At 47.0% G+C, this 18947-nt stretch overlaps 1 protein-coding gene across 1 annotated transcript in view; it reads left to right on the top strand.

Moving 5' to 3' along the window:
• Positions 1-11547: 11547 nt before the first annotated feature.
• atp1a3b (ATPase Na+/K+ transporting subunit alpha 3b) overlaps positions 11548-18947 on the top strand; it is a 62910-nt gene continuing 55510 nt past the window's right edge. The window contains exon 1 of the mRNA XM_073056065.1: positions 11548-11566. Within this exon, the coding sequence (XP_072912166.1) occupies positions 11564-11566 (3 nt within the window). The 5' untranslated portion in view covers positions 11548-11563. The remainder of the gene's footprint in view (positions 11567-18947) is intronic.

The raw sequence follows: 18947 nt of genomic DNA, 5'->3' as shown, positions 1-18947 counted from the left end.
TCATTAATACTGTTACTTGGGAGGGAGAATTGTACATTAATCATTAATACTGTTACCTGGAGGGGGTCTACATTAATAATTAATACTGTTACTAGGAGGGAGAATCTGAGAGAGAACTGACCGGGTAAGATGATCATAGACCAGGTGAGAGAAAACTGACCAGGTGAGGGGGGGGCATGGACCAGGTGAGAGAAAACTGATGAGATGAGGGGAGCATGGACCAGTTGAAGGTGGTCATGGACCAGGTGAGAGAGAACTGACCAGGTGAGGGGGTCATGAGCCAGGTGAGAGAAAACTGACCAGGAGATGGGGGGTGGGGGTCATGGACCATGTGAGAGAGAATTGACCAGGAGAGGGGTGTGGGGCGTGGAGGGGGGAAGTCACAGACCAGGTGGGGGAGGAAGGTAGGTTAGTGGGGAAGGGGAATGAAGTAAGAAGCTGGGACATGATAATGGAAGAAGGCTGGAGAAGAAGGAATATTTGAAGAGCAGAGAGGAACATGGAAGAAAGGGAAGGAGGAGGGAATTCAGAGGGAGATGATACACATGTGAGAAGAGGAAGGGGTGAGATGGAACCAGAATGGGGAATAGAAAAAGAGAAGAGCTGTGGGAGGAGTCATTACCAGAATTTAGAGAAATAGATTGTCAGTGATGTCCTATTTGGGGGCCCTCACCTCCATTCAGGGCCCCAAACCGTCCTTCCAGGTGAGGCTACCGTTCACCTGCAGATCTGTTGGGGTCGCCAATTGTATCCGGTGCTCCCGATGTGACCTCCCCTGCATCGGTGAGATCCGATGGAAATCGGGGGATCGCTTTGTCGTGCACCTCTGCTCCAACCGCTAAAGGTGGAATTTCCCGGTGGCCAACCATTTTAATTCCAGTTCCCATTCTGACCTGTGGGGATGTGTTACCGGGTGGTTTGTACATTAACCCCATTGGGGTGGCTGGTGGGTGGTGTATATAGATACAGTTAACTGGTAGGTGTGTGGACATCAGTACCATTAGCCAGTTTGTATGTTTACATTAATTTCTGTTACTGGGGTGAGGGTTGGGTGTGTATTCATACTATTCCCTGTGGGGAGGGATATGTGTACTTAAATATAAGACCATAAGACATAGGAGCAGAATTAGGCCATCTGGCCCATCAAGTCTGCTCCGCCATTCAATCATGGCTGATCTATTTTCTTCTCCTCCTCAACCCCAGTTCCCAACCTTCTCCCTGTAACCTTTGATGCCGTGTCCAGTCAAGAACCTATCAATCTCTGCCTTAAATACACCCAACGACCCGGCCTCCACAGCTGCATGTGGCAACAAATTCCACAAATTCACCACCCTCTGGCTAAAGACATTTCTCCACATCTCTGTTTTGAAAGGGCACCCCTCTATCCTGAGGCTGTGCCCTCTTGTCCTCAACTCTCCCACCATGAGAAACATCCTTACCACATCTACTCCGTCTAGACCTTTCAACATTTGAAAGGTTTCAGTGAGATTCCCCCTCATCCTTCTGAATCCTAGTGAGTACAGACTCAGAGCCATCAAACGGTCCTCGTATAATAACCCTTTCATTCCTGGAATCATCCTTGTGAACCTCATCTGGACCCTCTCCAATGCCAGCACATCTTTTCTAAGATGAGGGGCCCAAAACTGTTCAGAATACTCAAGGTGAGGCCTCACCAGCGCCTTATAAAGCCTCAGCATCACATCCTTGTACTTGTATTCTAGACCTCTTGAAATGAATGCTAACATGCTAAATATTAATGTGTACATTACTGTGGTTACTTGGGGATGTGTGTGTTATAACCATTACCTGTGCACATTAATATTGATACCCAGGAGGTGGCATACAGTACGTGAATACTGTTACTCAGTGTGTGTGGACATTAATGCCATTACTGGGGTGGAGAGGGGGAGTGTACATGAACTCTGTTATCAGGTGTGTACATTATCCGGGAGTATATATTTACTCCATTACCAGGGGGTGTGTGAGCATTAATAGTGTTACCCGTGGCGGGATACATAAGTGCCGTTTCCTGGGGGTTGTTACATAGGAGTGTGTACAATGTTACCTTTACCCAAGATAAGTGTGAATTAATATCATTGCTCGGGGGTGGGGGGGCAGAGGTGTATATTAATAGCGTTATCCAGGGAGTTTGTTCATAAGACATAGGAGCAGAATTAGATCATTTGGCCCATCAAGTCTGCCTCACCATTCCTGGGATCTTTCTTATAAACCTCCTGACGCCAGCACTTCCTTCCTTAGATAAGCGGCCCCCATGCTGTTCTCACTATTCCATGACCAATGCCTTATAAAGCTTTCCCATTACGTGCTGGCTTTTATATTCTAGTCCTCACAGAATGAATGATAATTGCCTTTGCCTTCCTCACCACTGACTGAACCTCTGGGGAATCCTGCATGAGGATTCCCAAGTCACTTTGCACCTCTGATTTCTGAATTTTCCCCCTGTTTAAGAGATAGTCTACACCTTTATTCCTTCTATCAAAGTACATGACCACACACTTCCCTACACTGTATTCCATCTGACACTTACTTGCCCATTCTCCTCATCTGTCTAAGTCCTTCTACAGACTCACGACTTCCTCAACACTACCCGTCCCTCTACACATCTTTCAGACTCGCGACTTCCTCAACACTACCTGTCCCTCTACCCATCTTTGTATTGTCCACAAACCCGTCCATCACTTCCAGCATTCAAATCATTGATATTTAAATGTGAAAAGAAGCGGTCCCAACACCGATCCCTGTGGAGCTCACTGAAACACATTACCCTTCAGTTTCTACAGGCAGGGGGAGGCGGCATGTACATTAAAGTTCTTACCATGGTTGTGTACATTAATACTGTCCCTCAGGAGTGAATACATTAATACTGTTACCCAGGGGTGTGTACATTATTACCATTTTGTGCTGGGGGTGGGGCTGTATTTTCACACAGTTAACTGAATAGGTGTGTACATTAATACTGTCACGTGGGGGGTGGGGTGTACATTCAAATCTTTACCCAGGGGTTGTGTACATTAATACCATTTGCTGAGACTGTACTTTTATACTGTCCTGTCCCTTATCTCCCCAACTGCCCCCCTTCCCTGGGACAACCCTCACTAAGCTGCCACCAGCTGTGTCTCAGGGCTCTCTATAGAGGGGGATGTAGATCCATTGGCGGTTTTTGTTGACTAGTACCAGTCAGTAAGATTCCGGCACCACAGTGGGGATGCCATGTCCACTGACTGTCCATCCAAAGTATTCTCCCCAGCCACACATCACTCCTATCCCACCATAAACCCCCTCTGATATCCTGAGAATTCCACGAGCAACCTACACTTCTCTTTCTCCCATCTCCTCTGCCCCCTTACCCCTCTCTCTGCCCCTATTTTCCCCTGTCCCTCTGTCCTGCTTACTCCCTCCCATCCCTCTGCTCCCCCACCCCAGTACCTGGCCTCTCTAACTCCTCTTCTTCAACCTTCTGCAGTCTCTCTTTCTCCCCTCAAATACTGTTTCCCCCTGCCCCTCTCTCTCCACCCAGTCTGCCCTGCATTCTCCTCACTCTCCAATCTCCTCCCTACTTGTGCACACTCTCCCTTCCTCCCTCCCTGTTTCTCTTCTTTCCCTCTCTCCCCGTGACCCTCTCCCTCCCTCTAATCCCTCACCCTCTGCACCTCACGGCCACCTCCCTCTTTCCCCTTTCGGTTTGCCCCTTCGTCCTCTTCCTCAGCCGCTTCCCTCCATCTGCCCTGCCTCTCCGAATCCCGTCTGTACCTCTGCACATTCAAGCTAGCACTGCTCTGCCTTCACTCCACCCCCACCTGCCACTGCAGTCAGTCGGTTCCAGACTCCTCCCCCCCCCATGGAAAATTCCCTTTAGATCCTTTCTGAATCACTTCCCTCTTCCCTTCACCATACCCTCCATTTCTAGGCCTTTCTGCTCCACGGGAAGGTTTCTCATTCTCTGCCCTATCAGTTTATAACCCCCTTTAACCCCAAGGATAACGGACCGAGCCTCTCCAGTCTCCCCTCATTACTGTAATATTCCATTCCAGGCGCCACCCTGGGGAATCTCCTCTGCACACTCCCTTGTCGAACGTTTTGCTTGATTGCTTTCTCCTAATCCCAGGCTCTCTCACTTCCTCTCTGTAACTGAGAATCTTTAACCCATTCACACACTCTCTCTCTCTCTGACACACACACACGTTTATGTCAGCAGCCGTAGCGGATGGAAAATCTGAGGCTACCACGTCCATGGAAAGAAAAGTAGCAGAGGATTATTCGGGCACTGAGGGACTGAATGGCATCTGTGTTCCCTGAGACCTGGGTGCCGCGCATGAATCACTCTAAATTAATATTTGGTCACATTAGCCTTAGCTGCAAGTTTCGACCGCAAAGGTACTATCGGCTTGTTCAGATTCTGCCTAGGTGAGAGTGTGTGTGGGTATGTGCTTGACTGTGTATTGGTGGAAATGTGTCGGTGTCTCTGCTTTGTGTGTGTGGGGCGAGAGTGTCGGGTTCTGGGAAGCTTGTTCCCGTAACGGGGCGTTTCCCTGCCACTGCAGCAGTGAAACCTCGCACCGACAAACCAGCGAACCCTTGCAGGAAGTGACAAGGTTAAATCATAGCTGACGTCTCTTCTGCCTGTCGTGCCTCGCATCAGAGATGTGCGGTCTCGGGACTCAGGCACTGGCTGTCAGGAGTGAGGCGGAGACTAAACTTCCTCAAACATCCCGGGGCATTACAGACTATTCCGAACGCGCTTTATAAACACATTTCAACCCACATCAAACATGCTCCGCCCTGCCTTTTCTGCGGGAGGCACGGCACAGTGTTAACGTCAGTGCTGGGCCATTGGAATTATTACACGGGAGCATCGGTACAGGGAATTTAACACGGGAGCTGGATCACGGGGAACACCGGCGCCCCGCAAGGTTGCGTGCTTAGCCTCTCCCTATGCTTCTGTCCGTGTGACTAGGCATTCATCTATAAATTGGCCGATGACACCATTGCTGGTGGCAGAATCTCAGCTGGCGAGAAAGATCGCCTGCTGGTCGAGTGGTGCGGCGGCAACTACCTCGCACTTAGCGTCAGCGTGGAACTGACTGTGGACTTGGGGAAAACGAGAAAGGACATACCAGTTCGCATTGAAGGGTCAGCGGTGGAAAGTTGAGCACCCATCTCCAAGTACTTAGGCGTCAACGTCTCAAAGGATCTATTCTGGGCCCAGCACACCAGCAACTTTACCTCATTAGGACTTTGAGGAGATCTGGTATCTCACCAAAGGCCTAGCAAACTTCTACAGATGTTCGGTGGAGAGCATTCTGAGTGGTTGCGTCTCCGCCAGGTGTGGAGGCTCCGGGGCCCAGGATCCAAAGAGTCCATTAAGGGTTGTAAGCTAACCCAGCACTTCTGGCACAACTCCCCTCACTGTGGCTGACATGGCAAGCGGCTGTATAGCACGAGGGCCACACCCATCATTAAGGGCCCTCGGCACCCGAGACATTCCCTCTTCTGGTCACCCCCAGGGAGGAGGTGCAGGAGTCTGAAGACCCACACTCAGCATTTGTAGGAACAGGTTTTTCTCCCTTTTGACGTTAGATTTCTGAACGGCCCATCAAGACGTTCCTCTTTTACACTATTTATTTAATTTTTACTTTGTAACTCCTAATAGTTTTTGTGTCTGACACTGTACTGCTGCCACAGAGCAAGACATTTCATAACGTATGTCTGCGATAATAAACCTGATTCTGAAAACAAAGTCTGAAACAGGCCCTTCAGCCCATCGTATCCCTGCCAACCTTTTCAGGACAATTACCATCTGCCTGTATCTGGTCCATATCTCTCAGTTTCCTCTCCGTTCACTTGCCAAACTGAATGGCTTTTGAACAAATCATTTCTACTTCTACCACTTCACGCACCCACCACTCTCAAAATCAAAACTTCCTTCACAAAATTAAGCTTTCCCCTCTCACCTCAAAGCTTTGCTCTCTAGTGTTAGACATTTCTACCCTGGGAGGAAGACTCTGATTGTCAGAATCAGGTTTATTATCACTGATGAACTTAATGAAATTTGTTTGTTTTGTAGCAACAGTCGTGTGCAAGGCATAAAAATATGCCAAGTTACAGTAAATACATAAATAGTTGCTGAAGGGGAATACCGAGATGGTGCTTACTGTTTCAAGAACAGTTCTGAAATCCCGTGACAGAAGGGAATAAGCTGAATTGTTCCTGAATCATTGAGTGTGGTTCTTCAGGCTCATTTACCCACCCCCAGATGCAGTAGTGGGAAGTGGGCATGTCCCAGATGATGAGGGTCATTAGTGAGGCACTACCTCTCATTGATGGTGGGGAAGGTTGTGCCTGTGATGGACCTGGCTATCTACACCCACTTGCAATCTTGTGCATTGGAGCCTCCATACCCAATGGCAATGCAAACAGTCAGAATCCTCTCCACTACACAAAGGCAGAATTTTTCAAGAGACATTCCCAAATCTCCTTAACCTCTTAATGACACGGTGTGCCCTCTTTGTGATTTCATCAATGTGTTGGGCCCAGGATAAATCCCCTGAGCTGTGGACATCCAGGAACTTGAAAGTGCTCACCCCTTTCTCTGCTGATCTCTCAGTGCAGTTCTCCAACGTCCCAAATCAGTTCCTTGGTCTTGTTGACATCCTATCCTCTCTATACCTCTCATAATTTTAGTCACAAGAAATACACACAATAAGTAGTGCAAATGAGGAATATAGTCCATGCTAAGCCATTTAAACTGTCTAGTCCCATTGACCTGCACCCAGACCATAGCCCTCTATACCACTCCCATCCATGTACCTATCCAAAGTTCTCTTAAATATTGACATCAAAATTGCATCCACCACTTTCGCTAGCAACTTGTTTCCCACTCTCACCACCCTGAGTGAAGAGGTTTCCCCTCATGTTCCCCTTTTACCCAGAACCCATTACCTCAAGTTGAAGTCCCACCCAAACTCAGTGGTAAAAGCCTGCTTGCATTTACCCTATCTATACCCCTCATAAGTTTGTATACTATCAAATCTCCTCTCAATCTTCTAGGTTCTAGAGAATACGTTTTCTAATTTGTTCAGTGTTTCCTCATAGTTCAGGTTCTCTAGTCCCGGCAAATTTCTTGTAAATTTTCTCTGTACTATTTCAATTTTATTTTCATCTTTCCTGTAGATAGGTGACCAAAAGTGCACAAAATAATCTAAAATAGGCCTCACCAACATCTTATACAACTTTGATATAACATCCCAACTCTATTACTCAGTACCTTTGATCTATGAAGGGCAGTGTGCCAAAAGCTTTCTTTACAAACCTATCTACCTGTGACACCACTTTCAAAGAATTTTGAATCTGTATTCCCAGATCCCCTTTTACTACCACAGTGCCCTACTGCTCACTGTGTAAGACTTACCTTGGTTGGTCTTCCTAACATGCAACGCCTCACACTTGTCTGCATTAAATACCATCTGCCATTTATTAGCCCATTTTTCCAACAAGTCCTGATCCCACGGCATGCTTTGATAGCCTTCCTCAATGTCCACTACACCCCCAATCTTGGTGTTATCTGCAAATTTGCTGATCCAGTTAACCAAATTATAATCATTGATATGACTCTGCCATAGTTGGGTGCATCAGCAAGGGAGATGAGGCTGAGTACAGGGCTACGGTGGGAAACTTTGTCACATGGTGTGAGCAGAATCATCTGCAGCTTAATGTGAAAAAGACTAAGGAGCTGGTGGTGGACGTGAGGAGGGCTAAGGCACCGGTGACCCCTGTTTCGATCCAAGGGGTCAGTGTGGACATGGTGGAGGATTAAAAATACCTGGGGATACGAATTGACAATAAACTGGACTGGTCAAAGAACACTGAGGCTGTCTACAAGAAGGGTCAGAGCCGTCTCTATTTCCTGAGGAGACTGAGGTCCTTTAACATCTGCTGGACGATGCTGAGGATGTTCTATGAGGCTGTGGTGGCCAGTGCTATCATGTTTGCTGTTGTGTGCTGGGGCAGCAGGCTGAGGGTAGCAGACACCAACAGAATCAACAAACTCATTCGTAAGGCCAGTGATGTTGTGGGGGTGGAACTGGACTCTCTGACGGTGGTGTCTGAAAAGAGGATGTTGTCCAAGTTGCATGCCATCTTGGACAATGTCTCCCATCCACATCATAATGTACTGGTTAGGCACAGGAGTACATTCAGCCAGAGACTCATTCCACCGAGATGTAACACTGAGCGTCATAGGAAGTCATTCCTGCCTGGGGCCATCAAACTTTACAACTCCTCCCTCGGAGTGTCAGACACCCTGAGCCAATAGGCCGGTCCTGGATTTTTTCCACTTGGCAAAATTAGCTTATTATTTAATTATTTATGGTTTTATATTGCTATATTTCTTCATTATTCTTGGTTGGTGCAGCTGTAACGAATCCCAATTTCCCTCGGGATAAATAAAGTATGTCTGTCTGTATATAGATGACAAACAACAACGGACCCAGCACCAGTCCCTGTGGTACACCACGAGTCACAGGCCTCCGGTCGGAGAGGCAGCCATCTACTACCACTCGGGCTTCTCCTGCAAGGCAATGTCAAATCCAATTTACTACCTCATCTAGATGCTGAGCAACTGAATCTTCTTGAGCCGCCTCCCATGTGGGACCTTGTCAAAAGCCTTGCTAAAGTCCATGTAGACAACATCCACTGCCTTGCCTTCATTCACTTTCCTGGTGATGATAATGATAGCTGGTTCTTCACTTTCCTGGCAACTTCCTCAAAAAACTCTATAAATTCGGTTATACACAATCTACCATGCACAAAGCCGTGCTGACTATCTCTAATCGGTCCCGCTCTATGCAAGTACTCTGGATGAGGAAGTGGAGGGATGGGTTAGTAAGTTTGCTGATGACACAAAAGTTGGGGGTGTTGTGGATAGTGTGGAGGGCTGTCAGAGGTTACAGCAGGACATTGATAGGATGCAAAACTGGGCTGATAAGTGGCAGATGGAGTTCAACCCAGATAAGTTTGAAGTGGTTCATTTTGGTAAGTCAAATATGATGGCAGAATATAGTATTAATGGTAAGACTCAGCGTTGTGGAGGATCAGAGAGATCTTGGGGTCCGAGTCTATAGGATGCTCAAAGCTGCTGCGCAGGTTGACTCTGTGGTTAAGAAGGCGTACAGTGTATTGGCCTTCATTAATCGTGGAATTGAATTTAGGAGCCAAGAGGTAACGTTGCAGCTATATAAGACCCTGGTCAGACCCCACTTGGAGTGCTGTGCTCAGTTCTGGTCATCTCACTACAGGAAGGATGTAGAAGCCATAGAAAGGGTGCAGAGGAGATTTACGAGGATGTTGTCTGGATTGCAGAGCATGCCTTATGAAAACAGGTTGAGTGAACTCAGCCTTTTCTCCTTGGAGCGACGGAGGATGAGAGGTGACCTGATAGAGATGTACAAGATGATGAGAGGCATTGATCGTGTGGATAGTCAGAGGCTTTTTCCCAGAGCTGAAATGGTTGCCACAAGAGGACACAGGTTTAAGGTGCTAGGGAGTAGGTACGGAGGAAATGTCAGGGGTAAGTTTTTTACGTAGAGAGTGGTGAGTGCGTGGAATGGGCTGCCAGCAACGGTGGTGGAGGCGGATACGATAGAGTCTTTTAAGAGACTTTTGGATAGGTAGATGGAGCTTAGAAAAATAGAGGGATATGGGTAAGCCTAGTAATTTCTAAGGTAGGGACGTGTTCGGCACAATTTTGTGGGCCGAATGGCCTGTATTGTGCTGCAGGTTTTCTATGTTTCTATGTTTTCTATCTGGTCCCTATAATACCTTCCAATATCTTTCCCATTACTGATAGCAGGCTCACTGCTGGTAATTTTATTAATTTTATTAGTAATGTGCATTTTTTTTATATAACTTCTATCAGGTGTCCCCTCAGCTTTGGCTGCTCCAACCTTGACAAATCCAAGCAGCATTGTGGTGAACCTCTTCTGTACCCTTTCGAAAGCCTCCGTCTCCTTCCTGTAATGGGGGAGCCAGACATGCACCTGATACTTCTACACTCAACACCCTGACCAATGAAGATCAACATGCAACTCGCCTTCTTCAATACCTGGCACACGTGTGTTGCCACTTTCAGGGAGTTGTGGCCTTGCATTCAAAGATCCCTCTGTACATCAGTGCTCTAAAGGGCCCTGCCATTTTGTCTTCGGACAAGTTATTGGGTATATTTAAAATAGGTTCTTGATAAGTACAGGAAGAAAGAGGGAGAATGTATTTGAGAGGGATAATAAATTGTAGAGCAGATTCAATGGGCCAAATGGCCTAATTCTTCTCCTATGCTTTATGGTCCTGTGGTCTACACCTTCCCCTTACATTTGACTTCCCACTTAACCAGATTAAACTGCATCTGCCACTTCTCTGCCCATATTTCCAAATGATCTATACAACGCTGAGTCCCTTGGTAACCTTTCTCACTATCCACAGCTCCACCAAGTTTTGTTCCCTCTGTAAATTTCCTAATCAGCTCACATATAGCCAAGTCAATTACATAGTTTACAAACAGCAGAGGTGCTGACACTGATCCCTATAGAACAGAACTGATTACAGACCTCTGATCAAAGTCACATTCTTCCACCACTACCCTTTGTGTTCTATGTCTGCTAATTCTGAATCCAAGTTACCAAGTTTCCATGGATCCCGCAAGCCTTAATCTTCTGGATCAGCCTACCATGAGGAAACTTTGTTGAAAGCTTTACTGATGTCCAAGAAGACATCATCAACGTCTTCACTGTGATCAGGAAATCATTGTGGCTACGTCACAGGAAGTTTTAGCTGTGGAGCTGAGTCACAAGGAATATTACATGGAAACTTGGCCACAGGCAAGGTCACATGAGAATGGGGTCATGTGGAAGGTCACATGGGGCAGTGCCACTGGAAATGTTACATGTGTGCCACATAACAGGGAAGATTACATGGGATCTGTGTCACAGAGAACAATGCATGGGAGTGTCATAACGGGGAATAGTACTCATGAGCTGAGTTGTGGGAAAGTTTACCCGTGCCACAGGAAATATCTCTCAGGGGATGTTGCACTACTGAATACTAGATGGGAGCTGGGCCACAAGAATATTACACAGGCGCCATTTCTCAGGGAAGATTACGTGGGATCTATGTCTTGGGAGCTGGTCATGAAATGGAGTTATGGTCTTGTGGTAGGTCAGGCGAGGTCAGTGCCTTATTATCTGACCTTGGAGCCATGCTCTCCATGAGCCCAGTCTCTCTAGGGCTCTGACTGCTCCAGTTCTGGCTAGGGTGCCAAATTCCCGAGATGTCCTCCACTTTGAGACCGCAGGCTGCCATAGATAGAGAGGGCCCACTGTGGAGGGAGTCCTGCGGCCCAGCGCAGGGGATTGAGGCCAGCTAGGGATTAGAGGATCAGTGAGAGTGTCAGACATAGCTGCTGAGATCCCGGGATTACGTCTCGAAGCTGCCAGTCTCGGAGAGGCGGACCAGGAAGAGAGAGACGCACAGAGGAAACACCCGGCCAGTCCTCATGGTGAGTCTCCGCAGCTGTACCCTCGATCCTTCCGGCCAATGATCCCCTTTCCAGAAACTGTGGTCTAGGCTGATCAGGGTGGGTGGTTGGGGTTGATGGAAGAGGGGGTGGGGAGTCTCGAGATCCCTACCAGATACAGAGTCAGAAGTCCGTGTGCAGGGGAGGCTGGTGGCAGAGGTATCAGGAACACTGCTGTCCTGCTCGGTGCTCCTGGGAGATGTGGTGCAACATTCAATGTACTACATACAACATAAAACAGTACAGCACAAGAAACAGGGCCTTTGGCCCACAATGTGACATACTAATGAAACTAGTAATTAAATGCCTAACACAATGTCCATATCCCTCCATTTCCTGCCATTCATGTGCCAATCTATACGCCTCTTAAACGCCTCTATCGTATCTGTTTCTACCTCCACCCTGGCAGCGCAATCCAGATACCCACCACCCTCTGATAGAAAAATGCCCTGCTCATCTCCTCTCTCATCTTAAATGCATGCCCTCTGACCCTGTGAAAATGATACCGGCTGCATACTCATGCCTCTCATAATCTCAGGTCTCCCCTCAGCCTCCGCTGACCTGGAGAAAACAGTCCAAGTTGGTCCAATCTTTCCTTATAGCACATGCCCTCTAAACCAGGCATCATTCTGGTAAATCTCTACTGCGCCCTCTCTAAATCCCTCCTTCCTAAATGTGGTCAAGCCAAAATAACTTCCAAATTCTTGAATCCAGTTCCTCGACTCATAAAGGCAAACATGCCATATGTCCTCCTTACCACCCTGACAACCTGTGTTGGCCACTTTCAGGGAACTTTGTAGTTGGACCCCAAGAACCCTCTGCTCATTGACATCGTTAAGGGTGCTGTCATTAACAGCGTTTTATGTCTTTATCTTTGATCTCCAAAAGTGCAACATTTCACACTTGGCCGGGTTAAAGTTCATCTGTCCCTTCTCCGTCCAAATCTGCAGCTGATTTATATCTTGTTATACCCTTTGCCTGTCTTCTACACTAACCACAGTGCAATCAACCTTCATATCATCTGCAAGCTTATCCACATCCATATTTCCATCCAGGTCATTCATGCTCCAAGGATTTCCTATCAAGGAGAGGCCATTTGATCCTTCCTGTCTGTCCTGATGTTGTTATTCCTACAATGGGGGACCCAAGGAGGTCTGGAATCTCATGCAGTGGAGCCGCATGGGAACAAACCCTTTGGCCCAACATTTCCCTTCTTCCCATCCATTCTGACCCACTTTGGTCTGCACCCCTGGTGATTCACGTGCTCACTCAGGTACTTGGAAATGGAATTGGTTTTATTATTGTTACACGTTCTGAAACACAGTAAAAAGTTTGTTCATATTGATTAGATCATTGATCACTGCACTGAGGTGGGTGGGGGGAAGCATTAACAGAACGCAGAATAAGGTGTGACAGCTGCAGAGAAAGTGCAGTGCAGGTAGATAATAAGGTGCAAGATCATAATGAGGGAAATTGTGAGTCCATCTTGTTATACACGGCACTGTTCAGACCGTGCAGGATAGAAGCTGTCTTTGAGCCTGGTGCACGTGTTTTCAGGCTTTTGTATCTTCATTGGGAGAGGGGAGAAGAGAGAATGTTTTGGGGGGGGTAGGTCTTTGATTACACTGGTTGCATTGCCAAGGCAGTGAGGAGCATTGACAGAGTCCGTGGAGGAAAGGCTGTTTTCTGTGATATGCTGACTTGTGTCCACAATCCTTCAGCTTCTTGCAGTAAGTGGTGTGGGAATCTTTGTCTTCACCTCCCCCTCTGGTAGTGTCTCCCAGAATCTGGTTTAGGGTGGGGTGGGGAAGTGATTTAAAAGGGGATTCCTTCCCACCCCACCCTAAACCGGTACCCTCCACTTACAGGTGCCTCTGCCCTGACAATGCTTCTTACCCTCTACATCCCTTGGAATTTTATGAACCTCTCCAAAGAAAACATACCTGCCTCTCCATTCTCTGCTTGTGTTTGTTACATGCCAGGCCTCACTCCTGTGGATCTCCAGTCCACACTTTCACCTCTGCACTCCATTCCAGACTCCAGTCTGAAATCGGCTCCGTGTTTTTCCAGCTGGACATCTGTGAGTGGTGATGTACCGCAGGGATGAATGTGGGGACCTTTAATGTTCGTGATGCATATAAATGACTTGGATGAAATAGAACGTAGAACAGTGGAACACAGGAAAGGCACCTTTGCCTACAATGTCTAAGCCAAACACGATGCTGAATCACTTCGGCTTTATCTACCTCCACCACCATCCCCGGAAGCCCATTCCAGGCACAAAAATGCCCTGCACGTCTCTCTTAAACTTAACCCCTCTCAACTTAAATGCATGCCCGCTAGTATTTGGCATTCTACTCTGGGGAAAAAGAAGATTTGTATTGTCTACCCGATGTCTCTCATAATGTTATACTCTATCATCGTTCGTCAGCCTCTGCGGCTCCAGAGAAACCAACTCATGTTTGGCCAGCATCTTCTTTTTGCTCCTATCGTCTAATCCAGGCACAATCCCGGTGAACCTCCTCAGCAAGTCCCCACATCCTCCTTGTACTGGGGCCACCAGAAAGGCATGTAGGTGTGGCCTAACCAAAGTTTAGTTCAGCTGCAATATGACTTCTTGGCACTTACACTCAATGCCTGACTAATAAAGCATGCATGTCAATGGCCCTTCTTAATCACCCTATCTACTTGCGTAGCCACTCTCAGGAAGCTATGGAGTTGGATCTCAGGATCCCTCACTACATACATGCTCCAGAGGGTCCTGCCATTGACTGTATTAAACCTCCCAATGTGCAACATCTTACGCTTGTCCAGATTAAACTCCCTCTGCCATTTCTTCACCCATACCTGTAAGTGACCTGTATCTCGTATCATTTGAGAGCTTCCTCACTGTCTACAACTCCATCAATCGTTGTTTATGAATAAGTCCATCTACATCTTCATCCAGATCACTTATATGTATCACAAACAGCAGAAGTCCTGCAGGACACGGAGCTCTAGCCAGAGTAAGTACTATCACCCCACTACCCTCTGCCTCCTATGGCCAAGCCAGTCCTGAATACAAACAGCCAAGTCACCAAGGGCCACACGCATTTAAATCTTCTAGAATAAGGTGCCTGGAATGTAGGGGGTACGATCAGAATCTGAGCCAGATTTACTATCACTGACATATGCCATGAAATTTGCTGTTTCATCACAGAAGAGCATGAACAGCAAGACATAAAAGCTACTATTTAAATTTTTTTTTAAGTGTATGAGATGAATAGTGAGGGAGTGTTACTGGGTCCATGTACCGTTCAGAAATCTAAAGCTCCTCTTAAAATGTTGAGAGTGGGCCTTCAGGCTCCTGCCTGATGGTAGTAATGAGATGACGGAATGCCCTGGATGGTGAGGGTCCTTAATGATGGCCTTCCTGAGACACCCCTTTTTGAAGATGTCTTTGATGGTGGAATGATTGTCCCCGTGATGGAGCTGGCTGAGTCCACAGCCTCATTCAATCCTGTGCATTGGAGCCTCCATATTAGACAATGATGCAACCAGTTAGAATGCGCTCCACGGTGCACCTGTAGAAATCGGCTTGAGTCTCCGGTGAATTCCCCTATCTCCTCAAGCTTCTACTTAAGTACAATTTCTGAACTCCCAGTGAGGAGTGGTGTGTGTTCTCCGACCTCTCCCTTCGTGAAAGCCAGATATTTATAAGTTTGCAGATGAAAAATTGTTAGGGACTTAGATAGTCATCTAAGGATACACTGGAACATAGATTAACTGGAAAGTAAACTGGTTTATTGTTAGCACAGCTACCAGAATACAGTGAAAAGCTTGTCTTGCATACCATCCATACAGACTATTTCAATGAAGTGGTGCATTAATGTAGAACAAGTTAAAACAATAACAGAATGCAGACTGAAGTGTTAACAGCTACAAAGAAAGTGAACTGCAGGCAGACTATAAGGTGCAAGGCCACAAAAAGATAAACCGTGAGGTGAAGGGTCCATCTTATCATACTAGGGACCATTCATTCAAGGGGAAAGTTGGGTGGTACATTGTCAGCTGGAATTCAATCCAGACAAGTGTTAGATAATGCAACTTTGGAGATCAAATTCTGATAGGACATGAGCTGTAAATGGCAGAGACCTTTGAGACATTGATATGCAGAGAAATCATGGAGTGCAAGTCCATAGATCCCTGAACGCCGTGACATTGAGGCATTGAGTCTAGGCATTGGGATGTCATGTTGCAGTTGTATAAAACACGGTTAGTCTGCACTTGGGGGTATTGTTAGGAGCATTATTTGGCGTATAGTTCTGGACTCACACCATATAGAGGATGAGGTAGCAACAGAAAGAGTGTAGAAGATATCTAGTGGAATGCTTGCCTGGTAGGGAGGGATGTTGTTATACGGAGAAACTGGATTGGGCGGGTTCATTCTCAGAGGGTGTAGGAGATCGAGGGGTGACCTTACAGGTGCTTGTAAAATTATGGGGAGCATAAATAGTATAAATAATATATCTTTTCCTTGAGGTAGAGGAGTCTAAAATAAAGGGAGCAAGTTAAGGTGAAAGGGGATTTGAAGGGGAGGTTTCCCTACTCGGAGGGTGGTGAATATCTGGGGCAAGCTGCCAGAAGAGGTGGTGGATATGGGCACAATTGTAATGTTTAAAATACATTCAGATAGGTGCTTGGATTGGAAAAGTGTAGGGGGGAATGTGTGCCTAATGCAGGCAAAGGGATTAGCACAGACTGATATCTCAGCCAGAATGGGCAAAATTGGCTGAAGGGCTACTTTCAGTGGTATTTGATACAGGTCCATCAACTGACCCCAGTACAAACAATACCCTAACATGATAAGTTGGACCCTTGAACTCACACTCTACATCATTATGATTTTGCACCTTATTATCTAGCTGCACTGCACTTTCTCTGTAACTGTTACACTTTATATTTTGCACAGTTAGTGCTTTCCCTTCCACTTCCTCAAAGCCCTGTGTAATGAGTTGATCTGTGTGACCAGTCTGCAAGACAAGCTTTTCACTCTATCTCGGTACTTGTGACAATAATAAATCCATTCCAATTGCAGTTCTCACTCTGTCAGACCTTGCTCCATGAACCAGTCCATATTCCAATCCACACTACAATCTATACACCATTCCACGCTTCAGTCAATAATCTGCTCTGCAGCCCCTGCTGTGCTTTATTCTGCGCACACTCTGTATGCTCCGCATTCCGGACCCCTTACTGTTATGGACTCCATTCCGTACTCTGCTCCCAATCTCCACTCTAGGTCCAAGCCCATCCTCCCATTGACGCTCTGCTCTACACTCAGCTGCACACTCCATTCCACTTTCACTCCACACTCCATTCCACTTTCACTCCACACTCCAGTCCATATTCTGGACCCTACTCTGGTCTGTACATCAGTCTGCCTCCTGTTCCGTATCCCATTTCCTATTCGTGTCCGCTCAATGGTTGGCACTCCAGTCCATACTCCGCTCCGGAATTAGGACCCTACTCCCGTCTCTGTGCTCCGGTCCGTACTTTGCACCCTACTCGGTAGGAATGAATTCTGGATTTACGGCCCGGGTCTTACTCAGGTTTTTTAGTAAAGCCAGGGACGTCGGGATTTTGGACCACGAATGCCTGGGGAAGATCCTTCCACGCACAATCTGTCTACCCCTCGACTCACCGTCCCTCCAATCAATCAATGAGTGATGCCCACATCCCTCTTTCCACCCTGCATCTATCCCTCCTCTTTCCATCCATCTCACAGTCCTTCCTCCATCCATCTCTACATCTCTCCCTTCCCTTCTCTTTCTCCCCCTTTCTCTTCCCCCTCTCCCTCTCTATCCTTCCTTCCTCCTCTCTCACACCTCGGTGCCATCCATTGATCTATTCTCTATATAGATCGTCTGCGTAGATCCCATCACCACGGCAACTGAGCCCGTGTAATCTCTATTTTATCATCTTGCTGCTGCAGCTGGGAGCCAGGGAGAGAAGAAAGCAATGGGGGGGGGGGGCAAGGAGAGGAAGGGAGAGGAAGAGGAGGAGAGGAGAGACATGGGAGGGAGAGTCAAAAAGCCGTGGAGAGAAAAATAGAGACGGAGAGAGCGAGGGGAGGGCGGAGATTAGGAGAGAGAGAGACTGGGAAAGAGAAGCAGGGAGGGTAGGTGAGGAGGATGAAGAGTGGAAGAAAAATATAAGAGAGCAGGAGGGAGAGTGTGATATAAAACCATAGGCAGCCGCAGAATTAGGCCATTTGGCCCATCGAGTCTGCTTTGCTATTTTATCATGGCTGATCCATTTTCCCTCTCAGCCCCAATCTCTGGCCTTCTCCCTATATTCCTTCATGCCCTAACCAATCAATTATCTGTCAACCTCTGTCTTAAATATAAGTAAAGACTTGGCATCCACAGCTTCACCACTCTCTCATCTCCACCCTCTCCCACCATCCTCTCCACATCCACTCTGTTGAGGCCTTTCAACATTCAATAGATTTCAATTAGGTCACCCCTCATTATAATGAATTCCAGTAAATGCAGTCTCAGGGTCATCAAACTCTCTTCATATAACAAGCCATTCGATCCTGGAATCATTTTCATGAGCAACACACACAAAATGCCAGAGGAACTCAGCAGGCCAGGCAGCATCTATGGAAAAGAGTGAACTGTCGACGTTTTGGTAAACCAGGTAAAGGGATAAATGGCGGTGCTGGCTCGAAGGGCCAAATGGCCTACTTCTGCACCTATTGTCTACCAGTACTGGAAAAGAATGTTGAGAAGCCAGAGTAAGAAGTACAAGGTGGCAGGTGATCGGTGAAATGGGGAGCGGGGAGGGGGTGAAGTAAAGAGCTGGATGTTGATTGGTGAAAGAGATAAATGACAGGAGAAGAGGATATCTGATAGGAGAGAGCAGAGGGAGGATCATCAGAGGGAGGTGATGGGCAGGTGAGAGAGGGAAATGGGAATGGAGAATGGTAAAAGGGGGGGGGATAATGGAACTTCGGGAAATCAATATTCATGCCATCAGGTTAGAGGCTACCCAGACGGAAATCATTTTTGTGAACATCCTTTGAATCCTCTCCAATGACAGCACATCCAGCAGGGGCCCTAAGCTTCACACAATGCTCCAAGTGAGGCCTCACCAGTGTTTTAGAAGGAAAGACCAAGAGAGAAAATGGGGAGATAATGAGTAAAATCAAAATCCAGAGAGCAATGTTGGGGCTCAAAGTCAATAGTCAACAGGGTGAGGAGGAGGATGGATGGAAATAGATGCAGAGATACAAACAGATATTGAGATCGATGCTGATGTTTCGTAATAGATTGAGGAGACACACAGATGGACACATACACATGTACAGGGTGGGAGA

This window comes from Hemitrygon akajei, chromosome 1 (assembly GCF_048418815.1).
Source record: "Hemitrygon akajei chromosome 1, sHemAka1.3, whole genome shotgun sequence".
In the NCBI taxonomy this organism is placed as follows: Eukaryota; Metazoa; Chordata; class Chondrichthyes; order Myliobatiformes; family Dasyatidae; genus Hemitrygon; species Hemitrygon akajei.
This window is presented reverse-complemented; position numbering and strand designations above follow the sequence as displayed.